Here is a 17,121-nt window from a genome sequence, read left to right on the forward strand (position 1 = left end):
TGAAAATAATAAAAGCAAGATTGCAATTACTGAAAAGATGATTTAATTAAGCTTGTTCTCTCCAATCCACAGAACCACATTTACAAGATTTCCATCGATGTAAAACTAAGTACAGATGAAATGAGTGTAATCTAAAACAAGCTTGTTCAATGGTCTTTATTCAAAGCCGTAACATTATCTAAGCAAATTAGAATTTATCACAAATATTTTAAATTTCACAGTTTTGTTCGGACACAAAAACATCTAACAGTACAAAGGCATGGCTACAATGTAAAAGGCAGCACAAAGAGATACTTCAGTCATGTTTCACTACATGTTGCAGTTTAACGGCAGCAGGAACTTACTTCTCTAACAATCTTTGTAATCTTTCATTCATCACTTTGAATTTTCCACCCAACCAAAATGATCATTCTGTCTACGTCAAGATGCAATTACTTAGTTGGCAGATTTATCAGCTGATGAGTTGAAAGGGACTTTAGTGCCTATGTGTCCAGATTTTCTCTACTTTACTAACGTTTTAAAGGGAAAATTCAGCTCGTTTTATGTGGATGTCCAATCGGTGTTGATTGTAAATGTAGTCGATCGGAGCAATAAATTCCTCGGCGTGTGCTATTGACCCAAACAGCTAAATTTGTGGCTGCAAAATCTATTGTTCTTACTGCATCCAGTGCCTTCATTGGACATGACAATGATGTAGTTTGTGGCAAGGAAGTACAGGCAGCTTGGATAGCCAGCTTGGTAGCCAGGGGGCTGAGCTTTAGATGTAGCTCAAAAACAGAACTTCCTTCTCTTTGTTTCTTGTGCAAAAAGCAAAAATGGCGTCCCAAAATATAAATGCAGAGGATGCAATGGACCAGGATGCAGTATACAGTGTTTTGGCTGACTCAGACATTCAGCTGTATTTATTCGAGCCAGAGTTAACAACCAGGGACAATATGGCCGACGAGGACCCTCCAGAACCTGAACTGAAAACACAGACTGGTTGTTGCAAGAGCCTTCCTTTTGAGGACAAAATGCAAGTCCCCAAACCTAAATCATTACAATTTAGGGTTAAAACGTGGTTGAAGGTTAGGGTAAGGTTAGGTTTAGGTTAAGGTCAGAGTAAGGATAAGGATTAGGATTCGGATATGATTGAGGTACGTCTCTAGGAAATGAATGTAAGTCAATGTTAGCACCAACTGGTGAATTTATAGCTTCAATTGGCTACATTTACCATCAACACTGATTGGACATTCGCATGAGAGCTGCAAAACATTTACCTTTAAATCATTTTTAGTGTGAGGTTGACATTCTAACAGCTGACCTCATATACATCGGTGTCTGGCTTGTTGGTGATCTGCGGACATGAACGACATGCAGGGCAGACAGGTAGCTTTGGGCAGGAAGGGCAAGTCGGGTATCTTGGTCGTTTGAAGCTTAACATCAGAGCACTGCCTCCCAGCATCTGTAAACATGAACCCAGCCACCCAAAGTAGAGCGAGCCGGCAGGACGCAGGCTGAGGTGGGGCGGGAACCTGGGGTTATGTATCCCTTTACTTGGATCTTCCATCCCCAGTCTTGCAAGGTTGTGGGTGTACACCCCGAGTGCAGTCAGGCTCAGCAGCCCGGCAATCACCACCAGGAGTCCACCTGTAGCTGATATACTTCTCAGAGGTATATCTGTCCAACACCGGACCCCGATACACGCCAGCACAATGCCAGTGCCGCACAGGAACAACGAGGTCAGGATCAAACCTTGTGCCAGGCGAACCCTCGGGTCTCTCCGATATGGACCCGCAACAGGCCAGCACTGCTTCAGCTCTGAGTTCTCCACCTGCAGGCAGCTCTCCCAAAGTCCATCAGAGCGCAGTAAGATCAGTACCTCCATCGATGCGGAACTGACCCCCGTCCCCTGACCTTTTCCTCTTGACCGAAGAAATGACCCCGGGCCCAGACGTGCCTGTCTCTCTCTCCACTGAGGTGTGATGGCGGCAGTGAAGACGAGGACCAATCCCAAAGGGGCGAAGACAATCCCCGTCACCATGGAGGCTGAAGTGTGCATCGTAAGTGGTGCAACTCTGATTCTTTACAAAAACTCCCAAGACTTACAACTAATTTGTCAAAACTGAGAGTGTTTTCCTAAAGGAAGTTGACAGTGGATGCTGCTTGTAACTATTATGTGTCAGTGTCATGGGACCCGTCATAACAGTGTGGATCTGTTCAGAATGTTTTGTCTTCTGTTGTTTCTCAGTGTTCACGTCACAAATGTCTCCTCTGAGCATACGCTGCCGATCTGTGTCTGTAAAAAAAAAAAAAAACTTAAACCTTGAAATATTTCCTTCACAAAAAGGTGTAATTCAGCTGTTAGCTAAATCAAAGGGAGTCAGTACAGTGATAAGAACATCAGTTCAAAATAGAAATTCATCCATTACCTCTTTGTCAAAACTCTTTTAGCTGCAGATTCTTCATTGTGACAGTCTGAGTGAAGGAGAAAGAGTCAGTCAGAAAGTGGGGTGCATGTCATGAGAGAAGAGAGACAGAGAGAGAGAGAGAGAGAGAGAGAGAGAGATGAAAGACAACAGAGGTGTGAGGAGGAGCAGAGACGAGCGCTCCAGCCGCTTGAGAAAGCAGAAGGAGGCTTGGCTCTGCCGCTCCACCGCTGGACAGGAAAGGATCGAACGGTCGATTCCTGTCTCTGTTGCTAGGATACGATAACCTGGCCAGTCTCAACATGACAGTGTGTGTGTTGTTTTATTTATCATAACACCTCGTTGGACTTTGTGTGTGCGTGCGTGTGCAGGAGGGTGTGTTGTTGTTTTCTCAAAGCTTGACAATTGATGGCAAACAATCACCTTGTAAGAATTCAGTTCGGTTGGTGATGTTAGGCCAGTGTCTGAATGCAGATTGACGTCCAGAGGAGGAAAGAAAGAAACAATGCCCTCTGGGACAAAGACAAAACAACTTCAAGAGATGTGGGACTAATGCAGATCAACACACACACACACACACACACACACACACACACACACACACACACACACACACACACGCGCACGCACACACACATACAAGCATCCATAATCGGTAAACATCTTTGTCAAACAAACACACACAACAGTGATAACATGATGACGTCTTAGATAAGAAAGAAATATGATGACGACATATGAGGCCAACTGTTTCTGAGTTTCTTCTGTTTTTTTTAATGTTGATTTAATCCTAAAATGTAGCATTTACAAGCAAGACATACAACAGACAATCTAAGTAATTTCTGTCACTTGTGAACTGGCAACATGTGTTTACGGATGATGGTGGAAAATTCATTTGTAAGCCAAAAACCAGCTTGTATTTGTTTTGGTGCACTCTGGAGAGGATGCTCAGCCTACGTGAATTATATTTGTAAATTTGATCAAATTAATGGTAAGATATTTCCCTTCTGGAAATGTCACTGATATTTAGACTGACCGATCACCCTTGAAGGCAATGGGGAATTTCATTTAGAAAAGATCAAAGACAACTGAGTGGATATCAGTCTAAGAATAGACAGGAAAGATGGAATATACCAGAACAAACTAGAATGTTAAATAAAATAGAAATGTGCCATGACAATGTATGTCTGGATGTTGCATAACATCTGTGAGTAGAGTGTAATTTCATAAACACATAGCTGTTGTCTAGTGTCATTCTGTGTCTAGAATTACAGTGTATGTTAACATTGCAATTAGAAACATCATTTCCTGCGCTGCCACAGAATGTTTGTTTTGATGCAGAGACGGCAAGAGGGATATGGGAACATCTGCAGAGAGGCACAACATCCAAGAGGCTTATCATGAATTGAAAATGATGGATATACTGTAGGGTTATAAATAGCCCAAACACTCTCATGCGGGCACATTTTCTAGCGAATGCAAACACACAAAGAGACGCAGTCCACATAGTCAGTTACTTACCATTCAGGAGGGGTTGTTGGTTTCTCACTGCAGATCTCTGGCTGCCTCCCTGCTCTCATCTGAATGGCTAACATGTTTCTCTCTCAGGCGGGAGATGGAGCGGTCACCCCTTCGTTATCTTTGCTCTCTCTTCCTTCCCCATTTATCCTTTGCTTCTGCAGTCTCCCCGTCTCTGCCTCCGTTTGTCCTTTTGTCTGCGCCTCTTTTTGTCTGCTTGCCCCGACCGTCTGCCTCTCTGTCTCACTTTCTGTGTGTGTGTGCGTGTAGTGCCTCTCTCTTTGACTTGCTGAAGGATGTCTGTGTTATAGCTAGGACAGTATTGCCTCCCTGCTGTCAGTGTCACCAAATAGGGAAAGCTTTTCTTCTTCAACGCATGTGTGCTGCCTAGTTGGATTGTGAACCCCCCCCCCCCAGAGATAGCAAACATAAGACCGAGCCCCTCTCATGCAGATAGGAAATTTGCTTTTGTTTGATCTGTCGAGAGAACTGAATCAGCCGTTTCTATATTTCTAACATGCGATTATTATGAAGAGATGAGAGAAGAAAAGATAAATATAAGTGCGCACACACACACCAGTAATAATTGATCCTTGGTGTGATTGGCTAGCTTCTAAATTTGATCTGTAAGTATAATTAAGAGACAGCCACAAAACCTATTGTGCATTTTCTTTATTTTCTTACAAAAGAGGCAAGATGTGACAAATACAACCAGAATTGCCGTGATATAATAATGAAATATTACAGGGATACATGCTTGTTTTGAAATGATGCATAACGTAAAAGGGGGGGAAAAATCCTACAGCTTTTTACACAGACACAAACACACACACACACTATAAAAAGGTCCTCTGGCCGGCCTCAGGGTTTGGGGGTTTGAACTGTTTCCAGATAAAACTCTGTGGTTACACTGTAAAGAAAGGAAATGTCCACAACTCTGAACTAAATGATGGCCACTACTAACTATTGTGTGGTTTTTTACGGGTGGAAATGTCTGACTTTAGGTTGTGAATCAAACCACCGGGCCATTTTAGTCGTGAAACTAACAGGAACCTACAGGAAGATACTTATGGCAGTGAAAAAAAACACCATAAGCAGGTTGTGGGTGAGGAAACGCACCATTGGCTCTTGTAGAAGAAATGATGGATACATTAAAAGCAGCAAGAATAGCAACCTCTGAAAAATACACAAATCATGTGCAGAGCTCTGTCAAAAAAAATTGAAATACATAGCATTAAGTGGAAAATGGATTGCGACATGCACATGGCTAGTTTATAAAAACAATGTCATATTAAGTTCTATTTACATTTATATACACACAGGATGCTCATCATAATTGCTCTTACGTTACAATTCAAATAACAAAATCATGGGGCGAGTGGTATTTACAACATCGAGAAAACAAATTAGCTTTTTCAACTGAAATCTTAAAAACTGCTCTCTCGTCAGCCCAGACCTCTCATTGGTTGCCAGTCCACAGCTTACATTGTCTTTGACTGAGCAGTGCTATTGGAGATGGTTCAAACAGGCAGCAAGGATTCGTTAAGTTCTTCAATGGAGCAGGCTTCTTGCTCTCATACTTCGATGAGGGTGACCTGGAACTGACCGCTGTTAACCTCGGACATCTCGATGAGGAAGGCCGACTGGTTGGTGTAATGTTGGATGATGTTGTCGTCCATGTTGACGAAAATCCTGAAGAAGAGACGAGCAAGGTTATCTCAGCGATTGCAAGGAAAATCTGGCGCACGGAAGAAGGGCCGAATCAAAAAAATAAATATAAACATATTTTACTTCAAAACCAGTTTGTCCTTAATAATGTGTCTCTTTTCACTTAAGTGTGACAAAGGCAAAAGGTCGCCAGAGTTTTGATTTGGTTCGAACGCATGTCATTTCTTTGTAGGGAGATTCTTGTTGCAACAACAACAACAACAGGGGTAGTAAATCAGGTCACTCTCTTCCTTCTCTACCAATGCTAACCTTAAAGTCTTTAAGGATTTAATGACTGAGCTAACCAGCGGCTCATGCATTCTGCCTGCAGCGACAGGGTTGATTGAAGACAAGAGCGAAAGAGGAGGGAGGGAACAGCAAGGAGAATGCAACCCAACCTGTTAGCTTAGCTGCTCCCCCTCAAATGACAGCTGCCAGCAGCAAGCAGGAAACAGCAGAAAAATCACCCAAAGGTGTTTCAGTCTCTGTCAGGAGTTCTTATTTACATCTCAAGAAGAAGCCCTCTGATCTCCTCTGTTATTTTACAGGAGGTGACCCAGACTATTATTACTGGCTGTGTGAGTTACAGTCGATGCATCTTTTGGAAATTCTGCTAACCTGTGCTGGCAAGGATGTTAATAACTTTACAAGAAGATCTTTGTGAATAATCAGCCACTGGAGTGACACCTTTTTTAAATCTCAAATCTAAAGCGCAGGAGATGGTCAGCGCGTATAAACTCATCTGACCTAACTTAAAGTTCAGCTGATGGAAATGTGACTCGTGCCAGATTTAAAAAAAAAAAGATCACAACTTGATGGACAACCTTTAGGTAGTAACTGGAAGCCACTGGATATCTCTTTCAACACCGAAATACTTCCTGATGTTCCGATTAGGTTGTGAAAACATAAAGACAAAAATTGCCCATGACTCATCTGTACTTTTGAAATCTTTTCATCCTCCCTCAGTCATCCGTCTTTCTTTTGGAGGAGCTGCAATTAACACATTCCAGGAGGCCGAGCCAACTAACCTACCTACCCAGTCTGTCGACATGACTTTAAATGAGATTAAAAAGTCTAAACTAATCCACAGACATTGTCTGTGTCAAACGCACTATTTAAAACCAACTTAGCCATACCAAAGAAATAATAAGTTACTCACCCTCTCTTGCACTTCTTGTAGATTTTTCCAATGGTGTCTTTTTGAATACCGTACTTTTCTGAAACCTGAGTAAAGAAAAGGAGTGTGAGAGTTAGCATGATCTCCTGCGGAAAGAAAGACAATGGACTTGAGAGATAATGTAGGGTAACATATGTGAGTTTTTTGGAAGGCAACAACCGAGACAAGGGGGAGGTGTGTGTGTGTGTGTGTGTGTGTGTGTGTTTATCTCCACCTCCGAAATCAGGTCAGATAATACAGTAATGCGTTTGAAGTCTGAGTTTGTTACTTACAGCTTCCCGTAGGCCTGAAACTGTTGGCGCGCTGAGCATGAGCGCATCAAACACCTCGTCAGCGTGCGTCCTCACGTACAGCAGAACTATTGGAAAGCGAGAGAAGGAATTAAAACATTTAGCTAAAAAGACGAGGAAAGCTAATTGGCTCATTATTGATTGCATCTTCTTTTTTCACGCTAGACTTTTCGTTTTCTACGTACCTCTTTGTGGGTCTTCTCTGCGAGCTTGTTTGCTTGGTGGAGCGCTGATCTGCTCTCTCTCTGGATACAATCTCTTCATAGAACTCCTGGGAAAACACAACAGACGTTCACATTAGACTACAACAGCCACTATGCGTTTATTCAGAAATAACTGGTTGTGATGTACGGCTGTTAATGTCGCCATGTGCTTTCTACGCTCACCTTTCAACCTCGTCCATGGGAGGGGCCTAGAGAGACAAAGAGAAACAGAGAGGAGACCAGAGATCTGATTAGACACCACTCCACTGATAAAAGCATTGCTTAAAGTCACCTTTCCCACCATTATCTGTGCGCAATACCTTCAAAGAAGAATGTTATCATTACTTTAAGACTGCTTTTCCCATAACCTCTAAACTACGTAAGCGTGGGCACTGATGGAGAGACACAGATAGGACCATCCTCCGCTTTATCATACCAACGAATCAAAGGTGTTCACTGCCATTCACAGCAGACTGTCTATCATTGTATCATTAAGTTATTTTGTAATTGCTGGTTTAATTTTTCAACAGTTTCACTCACTGTAAATCAGTATCTAAATTAAATCCATCGTTTCCCCCTACACACACGCTTGAATGCATGTCCCTATTGACTCCACGGTGTGAGGAAGCTGGCCTGTCTGAACAGCACTCTCAATTCACTGTTTTTGCAATTGTGTGTGAAAAAAAACCCTGAGAATATGAGGGTGGCGCATACTGTGTGTGTCAGGTGTCTGTGAGCTGTTGCACCAGGTGCGCGTGTGTTTTTGTGTGTAAGCCCCCATAGCTTAATCTCAGTCGCTGCAGCGGCTTGTACTTCTGCCTGGTTTCGACTCCAATTAGCTCATCTGATCCCAAGTCTGTGTTTCGCCTCACTTTCGCTGACACCACCCCCTCCCCTTCCCACTGCATACTTTCCCACAGTTTTTTCCCTGCCTCTCTCGTGGCTGTGATACTGCCTACAGGGATACAGGGGTCGTTAACATGATTCACTCAACACAGGAGGAGAGGAGACGAGAGGAAAGGAGACGAGAGGAGACGAGATAGTTAAAGGGGGACCTACCATGCGCTGTAAGCTGGAGAGGTGTGTTTCTGGAATAAAGAGAACTGGCTGGGTGATGTGATCATCCAAGCTTTGGAAGAAGGTACAGTCGCTGCTCACTGAAGACTTGTTGGCTGGAGACAAAAGCAGAAGTTAGAATACACTCTCTAAAACGGATGAAATGTCTTTAAGACGTGCTTCCTGTTGGCAACACTTACTGTTAGCGTCAGGCTTCACCCTCCTTTTGGTTCTCTTCCTCTCCTCATCACGCATCTTCCTCTCAGCACCCTGAGGACACACGATCACATGGTCACAATGATGACTTTGACTCCACAAATGCCAAACGTTGTATTTTTGTGTGCGTGTGTGTAAGAAAAGACGAATGAATGGACATGACACAAGCTTACATACCTTATCGCAGAAAATCTTGACCTGGCAAGCGGCTCTGTGCAAGAGCTGGTTGGTTCCCGAGCTGAAGTCGTAAGTGTCGATCTGCAGGTTTAGAGGCAGGCCTTTAACTCCCTTCTGAGCCGAGAAGTCTGTGCTTAGGGAGTTGATGCCGATGTAAACCTGTGAGGAAAGGAGCAGGTATTTTAAATACATCATGTTGTCGTCATGTTTTTAACCACTGATATCGTTTCTGCAAGTCATTCTATTGTGCACACAATTAAAAACAGCCCTCAAACTTGTTTCTCTCTGACGTCCAATTGTTCTTATTTATTTATTCATTAAAACACAGTCTTCTCTCTATTCTCACATTTTCTGCTGATAATTTCTCTTCTTCCTGCTTTTTTCCACCCGCAGCAGGTTTGGTGTCCCCGCCCCAGCGCCTTTGGGCCTCAGAGAAGCTGGTAGAAGCCGTCGCGGCTCTCGCCCGCTGTGGTGACAGGAGCCTCAGGGCCAAACACATTTCTGGGATTCCTTCCCTCCCTCCTCAGCCGCTCCTTCTCCTCTCCACCCCCCTTTCTACCTTTTGTCTATTTTCTTCTAAATCCTCCACCCGTTCTGTTCCTTCCCTGGCCTTACAGAGCCAGGTTATATGAAACATATTTGCGTGCGTCTGTGTGTTTACCTTGGCCTCTTCATTGGGGTTCCAAACAAAGGAGACAGCGTTGAAGGCCAACTCCTCTACATTGCTAATGCCGCTGAACACTTCTTTGTAGTCCGCTATGAAAGAAAGAAAATACATTTTCAATCTTCTTTACGTGTTAATAGATAAGAGCGATGTGTTGATTCTCTTACGCAACATATCACAGAACAGCAAGGGAATCTTTTACTTTCGTGTCCTTGGGTGTACGTGTCTGTTTAACAGGTGTACAGTGATGTTCCATGCGTATTTTTGTATACGTGATGAACATACCGATGTCAATGACCCTCTGCTTGGCGGTTGGCTGACGTGCGTGCCAGTGATTCCAAAAGCGGAGCTGCATTTCGGGGCTCTTGTCATTCTCAAACACAGCCATCACCACAGTCTGAAGCGGAGGAAGAAAGTTGACAGGAAAGCAGGACAATTAGGTACGTTCGCCAAACTGAGTGGAATTCTCTCACCAGCCTCAATGTCGAAGAATCTCCGTCACGTGTCATATATCACTCCAAATCCCCCTTTTCTCACCACATTGTCATCAGTTATTTGCAGGCAGCTGGTGTGTGTTTGTGTGTATTCTTATCCTCTGAGTCGCTTGACAAAGAAAAGGCTTGTCGCCTATGTTTTAAAAACACACCACACCTCCTCCCCCGTCCTCGTCCACTCCTTTTTTTCCACCCAACTCTGTTGGGGAGTTGAGCTGAGCTCCGCTGCACTCTGGCCTAATTACACCAGCGTGAGGATAAATTATACAGGGCAGGTCATTTTAATGGTGCCACCCCAGTGTGCAGCATGTCAGCAGGGAATTAGTCACAGAGGAGCTGGCTCCAAGGGAGGGACATTTTTTGGGATAGGTTAGCTTGGTGGCACGCAAAGAATTTATATGATCATGCGCCAGTTTAAAAAAGCCTGAAGGGAAGGATGCCACGAAGAACAATAGTAACAACTCTGGAGAATGATTTCAACATTTCTCCTGACAATGTGTCCCAATGACTCACCTTGACTTTAGTGGCAGTGAGGCAGGAACTGCTGTCCACTCCCTGGAGAGTGATGGGGTAGAACTGGCCCTTGTTCAGGTAGACCATGGGCAGCTCACTGGACTTGTAAGAAGAAGCCAAGGGTGCTCCCAGGGAAAACTGGAACTCATTCCTGAATCTCTCTGGTGGAGAGCCGGGGTAGGAGCCTGAGTAGACCGGGCTGGACTGGTCTTCAGGGAAGGGATCGCTATAGGGAAGAGTCTGAAATTCACAAAAAGACATTTGTCAATGAAAGGAAAGAGGGAGAGGCCCGGAGAAATGCAAAATAGAAGACACGGGAAACAGGGTTTCGCTTTTAAATAATGAAGCTAAATTTACCTCGATGCTATGATCGGGGAAAGTACCGGTCAGCAGGGAATCAAAGATGATGTTGAGCTCCTGCTTGTCGTAAGTGTCCGCCACGACGCTGGTCAGGGTGGCGTAGGTGTCGGAGGTGGTGGGAGCAGAGATATGCAGTGAGGCGTGCTGCTGCTTGGATCCCAAAACCTCTTGGGAATGGCTTAAGGGAACACTATCAGAGAGGATCTTCATGACGTTGGCGGACGCCTCCAATGAAACAAGCTCATTGGTGTTGGTTAGATGCCTGGCCGAGTGAGAAGAAAAGAGATCTCTGTGACTACTCCACCAAGGTACCAAGAGAGCAAGGAAGCAAACAACCTTGAAGTGACTAACTGTGTTAAACATGACAGAAGCCTGCATACAGCCTGTGCAAATATATAACAGTCCATAAAGCGCACACAGCTACTGCAAGGTGAACTTGCAGAAAGACGCGGTTTGAGTCTGGGTGGGTACTATTTGTCTCTTAATCCATCTTTTTTTCTTCTCTGTGTTTGAGTTTCCCTGTTCAAAATGTTTGAGGGGACAACGCTGCTGCGCCCCAACAATGGCCGTTTCTCACCCACCTAACGAGATGTAGGAATGGAGAGCTCAGTGAAGACAGAGGGAGGCCTGTTGTGAAACTCTTTAAGCAAAACAGAGACGATGATAGAGAGAGGATAGATGGATGGAAGGACTGGAGAGGTAGACAATGATCCCCCTGACTATGTTTGACTTGGGGATTACCCACTCACCTGTTTATGGCCTCCCAAAGCCCTGCCTTTCTTTTTCTGTTTTAACACTCTCTCTCTAATGCATTTTATTCAGTGACAACAGGGGTTGGAGACGACCTTTATTTTGAATCATGCAGCTTTTCTTAAAAGTACTGTCAAAAGATATTTTATTTTTATTTTTTAATCTACATGTTTTGGGTGATTTTGCTATTAATTTCATCGGCACTGTCCTTGGTTAAAAAAAATAAAAAAAAGAGTGTAACATATGATGAAAACTGATTCATATAAAAAAATGTAAAGGATTTTACAACAGCAACAGTTTGGTAAACGTGTGTCTTACCTTTCTGTTTTGCAGATGTTGCCAATACGGTTGCCGTTCTTCTGATCTTTCTGGTTCTGGAAAATTAATTTAATTAATTATTAATTATTATTAATTAATAATTAATTTAGATTAATTAATTAATTCATCTTGGAGTTAAGTTTTCATTACTACTAATTCCACTTGTATACCTTGCACTGTTCATACAGCATGGTTAAGGCTGCCAGGTCGTCTCCTGGGTGGAGTCTGGATTTGGGGGGGTTCTGCTCGAGGACAGGGCTCTCCAGGTAGGACCATGAGTCCATGTTGTAGTTGTTGTAACGGTTATAGTTGAAGTTCTCGCTCTGAAAGACCAGTCCCAGAGTCCTGCAGAGTGGAGAAAAGAGTTGACAGTGATTGATTAGATTGACGACTCAAAATATACTGTAAACAGAATAAAGCATGTAGAATTATGATATTTAAGTAGTTTAAATGCTTATTTGACACAGACAGAGCGAGGGTACGTTTAACAGCAGTACCTGAGCTGAGCAGTACCTGAGGATGCTGCACAAACTTGCCTCTGAGCATAGACGGTTTCGATTGCAAAACCACAAAGCTGAGTAACATCCCTCAAAAGCAATGGTGTCAAAAAGACTTAAGAAAGCCAAGGGCCACCCACAAACGCACTAAACACACACCTGCACACACACGCACACACAGCTTGTGTTTTGTGGTTTCTGGAGTTGTGAAAGGACCAAAAACGACATTGTTGAATCTTATATAAACTCTATTATTTGCAGAAAACTTAAAAGAAATGACAAGATTTTCTTACAAAGTAAATGTATAACCACATGTGGTGAGTTCTGGCTTTCCATACCACTCGTAAAAAAAAAAGGGGGGGGGGTGTTCAGAGGATTGAATTTGTTTGGAAAGACTCACGGTGACATTGGATTTTAAACATCCTGCCTACCAGAAAAATCCCCCTTTGGAGTTTACCTGAAGTAGCTAATGAGCAAATAGCTGCAGTTTACTCTGGATAAACAGCTAATTAAATGTGCTGACAGGAGGAAAAGACCACAGCCACAACAGAACCACAGCTTAGGGAGAAATCCAGTGATTTCTCACAAGGATTAATGAAAGAGTACTGCATTCAAACGCCCACACCTGGAATACAAGACATTCTGTATTTGCATATCGAATTTGCACACCAGATTATAGCTTTTGTTTACATCTGTTTCCTTGATATTTCAGCTACATCACAAATACTAAAACTAACCTCATACACCTGCTCTAAGGTGCACCTGTCTCTCCTTCTCACACCGAGCATCCTCAATAAACACCACACAACGCCATTGCTTATTCTCCATTCTACCCTCAAAACCAGCTGAGTGCATTTTTTGTTTTTACACAGACACAGAGGACGGGGGCGGGGGGGGCTCGTGTCTAGGGTTTCGCCATTATGTAATTCAATGCATCACATGCCGTCATGGCCTTCTGTCTGTGTCCAACACCTCAAGAGGAGATTCTTATTTCCCGGTCTCCTTTTGTGCTCTGTGGCCCCTAGGTTAGTAACAACGCAAGCCGAAACAGACCCACTACCACCACAGACCAAATTGTGTGTGTGTGCTAAAACTCTCCATATCAATTTCCCCTACAAAACACCCCTTTCTTAAAACAGGGATCTTTCACATGGGGGTCTCATTGCAAATATGAAGAAGGGGGGGGGGGGGGGCGGTTTCTGTCCCCCAGACAAAAACCATAAACATTTTGTGGACAAAAAGCACACTTTGGAAAAATAAAATTGTGATAAAGCACACATTTTATGATATGAAAAAGTATGCTCACAGAACTTACTCAGTCTCTTTGGTCATGTCTCCAATCCAAGTCAGCCGGAATAGGTTCCTTTAATTTCGCAGTTTGTTTGAGCGTCTCTCTCTTCTGAGTTAGTGAGTGTATCAGTCTAGCAGAGGAGATCAGTGACACACAGATGAGTCAAGTGTTGTGATTCCCTCCGAGCCGGGCCCAGATGTATTTCATGCCAGCAGTGAGTTTCCCTCTCTTCTCTGATTGGCTGAGAGGAGTGAAACAGGTGTCTGGTAGGACAGGTGTAGGATTATTAACTCTTCACAGGCTGGAGAGAAACTGGCTTGCATGCGTATGAGTGTGTTCAGCCAAGGGGGCGCTTTGCAAGACAATCCAAGGCAGGAGGGTTTTGAATCTCATTATGGTCGTGAATAAAAGAGTGAGATTGGGGATCCCAGAGGTGTGATATGTTTAGTAGTGACTATGAGAAAAGCCTGGAACTCAGCTTTAACATGTTAATAGTTTTTCAGTATAGTTTTTCACTCTCCCCTTTTATTTCCATGACACAGGTTTTGGTTTCTTCATTTTCTTGGGATCAAAGATGCAATAATTAATTTGATAGAGAGGTGGGCTGAAAGGAAGCTTAAATCATGAAGGAATATTTTGGAACCAAATGCAAGTGAAGCATGACTGGAATTAAAAATGTTGTGCATTAAGACAGAAAAAACATACATTTAAACACAAAAAAATGAACATTGACATTTTTCTTAAATTTAGAATTGTAGCCAATGTCTGTATTGGGTGGACATGTAAATATATGTTGTTTTTCTTTCCCTTTTTAATCAATACATTTGAGTTTACACAATAACTCAACTTAATAACCCTTACTCCTTAAGTCAAGCATTTAAAAAACAACAACTAATATATTGTGAAATAAATGATAACAACTTCTTTTAAGAATTTTCCTTTTTTACATACTCTAATTAAAAACTGTTTTAATTGACTTGTGCCGAAATAAATACTCACCTGATATGCTTCAGTAAAAGTAGCAATGCCACAAATAAAAAAAACATTCTCGTAAAAGTCCTGCATTCATAACGATACTTAATTAAAGGCACTTACGTTTTATTTTAGAGGTTTATACTATTATATATATTACCGGGTTTATTATTGTTATTGATGCGTAGAGTACATTACAGGACAGTTTTTTTAAAGCAAATTTTAGCTACTTTACATGGTGTTATCAATTTTGATCTATGAAATGAATTTGATAAAATGATCAGTGAAGTAACAAATGTGGAGTTAAAAGTACAATATGTATTTAATAATTCAGAGACAAGCCTTGGGAAATGAATAGAGACAGATTTGACGAGGTTGATTACAAATTGTGTAGATCATGACTTCAAGATGTGTTCACTTTCACAATGACTTCACAGCAAAACACACACACACACACACACACACACACACACACACACACTTCCTAGCAAGCAAAGTAAAAGCTCACATCTCTTTCTATCAGTGATCCAAAAGCTCGTAATGTCTTCTTGTTAGTCAGGTGTATTATCTTCCACCCACACACTGCACACTTACGCAAACACACAAAAAGAAAGTAATGTGCATGTGTATAATTGCATGTGACTGTTTATCTGTTCATTTGTGTGTGTGTGTGCGTGCGTGTGTGTGTGTGTGTGTGTGAGCACTTGTTGGGACTAGCACCTGAGGGAATCTGGCGTGGTAACACACAAGGGTGCGTGCTGTGCAGCTTGCCCACACACTCACACACACCCTCATTAATATAACACACACATAGACGCAAAGCCCTGCAGGGCAAGTTGGCATCGAGTCAAGAGAGTTAGGAGAAAGAAGTAAGACTTTCTGTGTACGGTTGGCGCACCTTCATTACTCCATTCCATATTTCCTGAAGTGCATATACACAATTAAAATGCATTGAAATGAATGAAAGCCCCATCTCTGTCGACTGCACTATCTAAATGTAGTTGAATAAAATATCATATCCCAAATATTGTAAGACGTAGTGTATAGACTGTAGAACCATAAGTTCTTAAAGAGAGCGAGGAGAAGGGAACAGAGGATGGATGTAACATGGACGTGGGTCAACGCCACTTTCACTTTTCATCAGCCCGTTGACGGTGTGAACAGTTTCTCTCACCTGTGGTTTCTTTCTCTCTCACCCCATCTTGTTTTTCTGTCTCTGTCCCTCATTAGTGCTCTGTGGTTAACATATCAAACTGTTAAACCCTTTTATTCTCACTTCAGTCTCTCTATTTCTCTCTCTGCACTTCAACCGCAGGAGAAATCAAAGAAGGCCCCGATGAACACAAATAACCAGGCATTCTGAAACAAATGCTACTTTATAAACTGCTCTAAAGTTTGCAATGAAGTTCAAGTAGCAACTGCTAAATTCTTAACTGTGAACATGGGCAGCGAGTTCTTAATTTATGTTCTCATAACCTGAAAACCTGAAAAAGATAATAACTATCAATCATCATGACTGTGACCTTCAGTTGGGATTGTAAAAAATGTAAAATGAAAGTGTAATCACCAGAATTCAAAAGTGTCCTGAGTGTTATTATGTAATTACTAATTATAAGGAAAGCGGAGACACTGTTTGATCAGTCCACTTCCAATTAATTGCTGTACATTAGTCTGTATATTGTTAGTTTAACATCACTAGAGCACATCAGGTCAACTGAACATGCAAAAAAGAACACATTCTACATATATGGAAAATAAAGATAATGATAATAAATGAACAATATATAAATATCTGCTTTGATTTAAATGGAGCAGTTCTTTCAATGAACGGACTATTTTTTTTAAATAATTTATTCTGAATTAAATTGTTTCTTCCAGGAAACTTCTAAGGAAATTGTCAGGAAGTTATGAACCAGTAAAGCCAAATGTGGTTTGTGTATGAGCTTGCAGAACACAAACCCATGCTGACAATAAGAGGACATTGTTTCCTTTTATATTACCGATATGTTGTAATGTTTTATCTCTGCAGGGAAATTAGAAAGGTAAGCTTGCAACAAGTTTTGTCTTTGCTACTACACGCACAGAGTCCCTTTAAGGAGAGAAAATGCACCTTTACACGAACACTAACCCCGGCCTGTGTAAAGATCTAGTGTGACTTATCTTAAAAATCTTCTCTTCAGTGTTGAAACTTTCATGTCTGATTGTGTAAAAGTGTTAATGGCCCCGTAGAGATCTCTGGCCAAATCCGAGGGTGGGAACGAAGGGGAAGCGTAAGATTGATGGATATCACAACGACTTCCTTTCAATGCCTTGAAACTCACCCATCGGAGTAGGAAACCAAGACCCAAGTGTCCTTGTGCTTTGGTCTGTTGTGTGACTGTTTGTGTGAGTGTGCATGTGAGCGCATAGCCATGCATGGTCGCACACAAACAGAGATCAGCGCTGGCTCTACGCACGACTGCTGCCGAAAAGGAGCTCTCTCATCACCCCTCTCCTCCCACTATACCTCT

At 42.4% G+C, this 17,121-nt stretch overlaps 2 protein-coding genes across 2 annotated transcripts; both read right to left on the reverse strand.

The window, feature by feature from the left end:
• Positions 1–1,291: 1,291 nt before the first annotated feature.
• On the reverse strand, positions 1,292–3,981 carry cldn23l (claudin 23-like; the record flags this gene model as incomplete). The annotated part of the gene is made up of 3 exons (XM_079287222.1): positions 3,930–3,981; positions 2,412–2,457; positions 1,292–2,278 (listed from the first exon to the last, which is right to left on the reverse strand). Exon 3 carries the CDS (start codon positions 2,039–2,041, stop codon positions 1,292–1,294), a length of 750 nt encoding a protein of 249 aa, XP_079143348.1. The 5' UTR covers positions 2,042–2,278; positions 2,412–2,457; positions 3,930–3,981.
• A 616-nt stretch (positions 3,982–4,597) lies between these two features.
• grhl3 (grainyhead-like transcription factor 3) lies at positions 4,598–13,796 on the reverse strand. The gene is made up of 15 exons (XM_079285954.1): positions 13,664–13,796; positions 12,022–12,196; positions 11,852–11,907; positions 10,781–11,045; positions 10,424–10,663; positions 9,702–9,813; positions 9,414–9,508; positions 8,753–8,911; positions 8,560–8,629; positions 8,363–8,475; positions 7,487–7,512; positions 7,286–7,371; positions 7,083–7,168; positions 6,793–6,857; positions 4,598–5,618 (listed from the first exon to the last, which is right to left on the reverse strand). The coding sequence occupies exons 1-15, from the start codon at positions 13,678–13,680 to the stop codon at positions 5,501–5,503; spliced, it is 1,683 nt and encodes a 560-aa protein (XP_079142080.1). The 5' UTR covers positions 13,681–13,796; the 3' UTR covers positions 4,598–5,500.
• Between the last annotated feature and the right edge of the window lie 3,325 nt (positions 13,797–17,121).

The sequence above is a fragment of the Melanostigma gelatinosum genome, assembly GCF_949748355.1.
Source record: "Melanostigma gelatinosum genome assembly, chromosome: 16".
Classification (NCBI taxonomy): Eukaryota; Metazoa; Chordata; class Actinopteri; order Perciformes; family Zoarcidae; genus Melanostigma; species Melanostigma gelatinosum.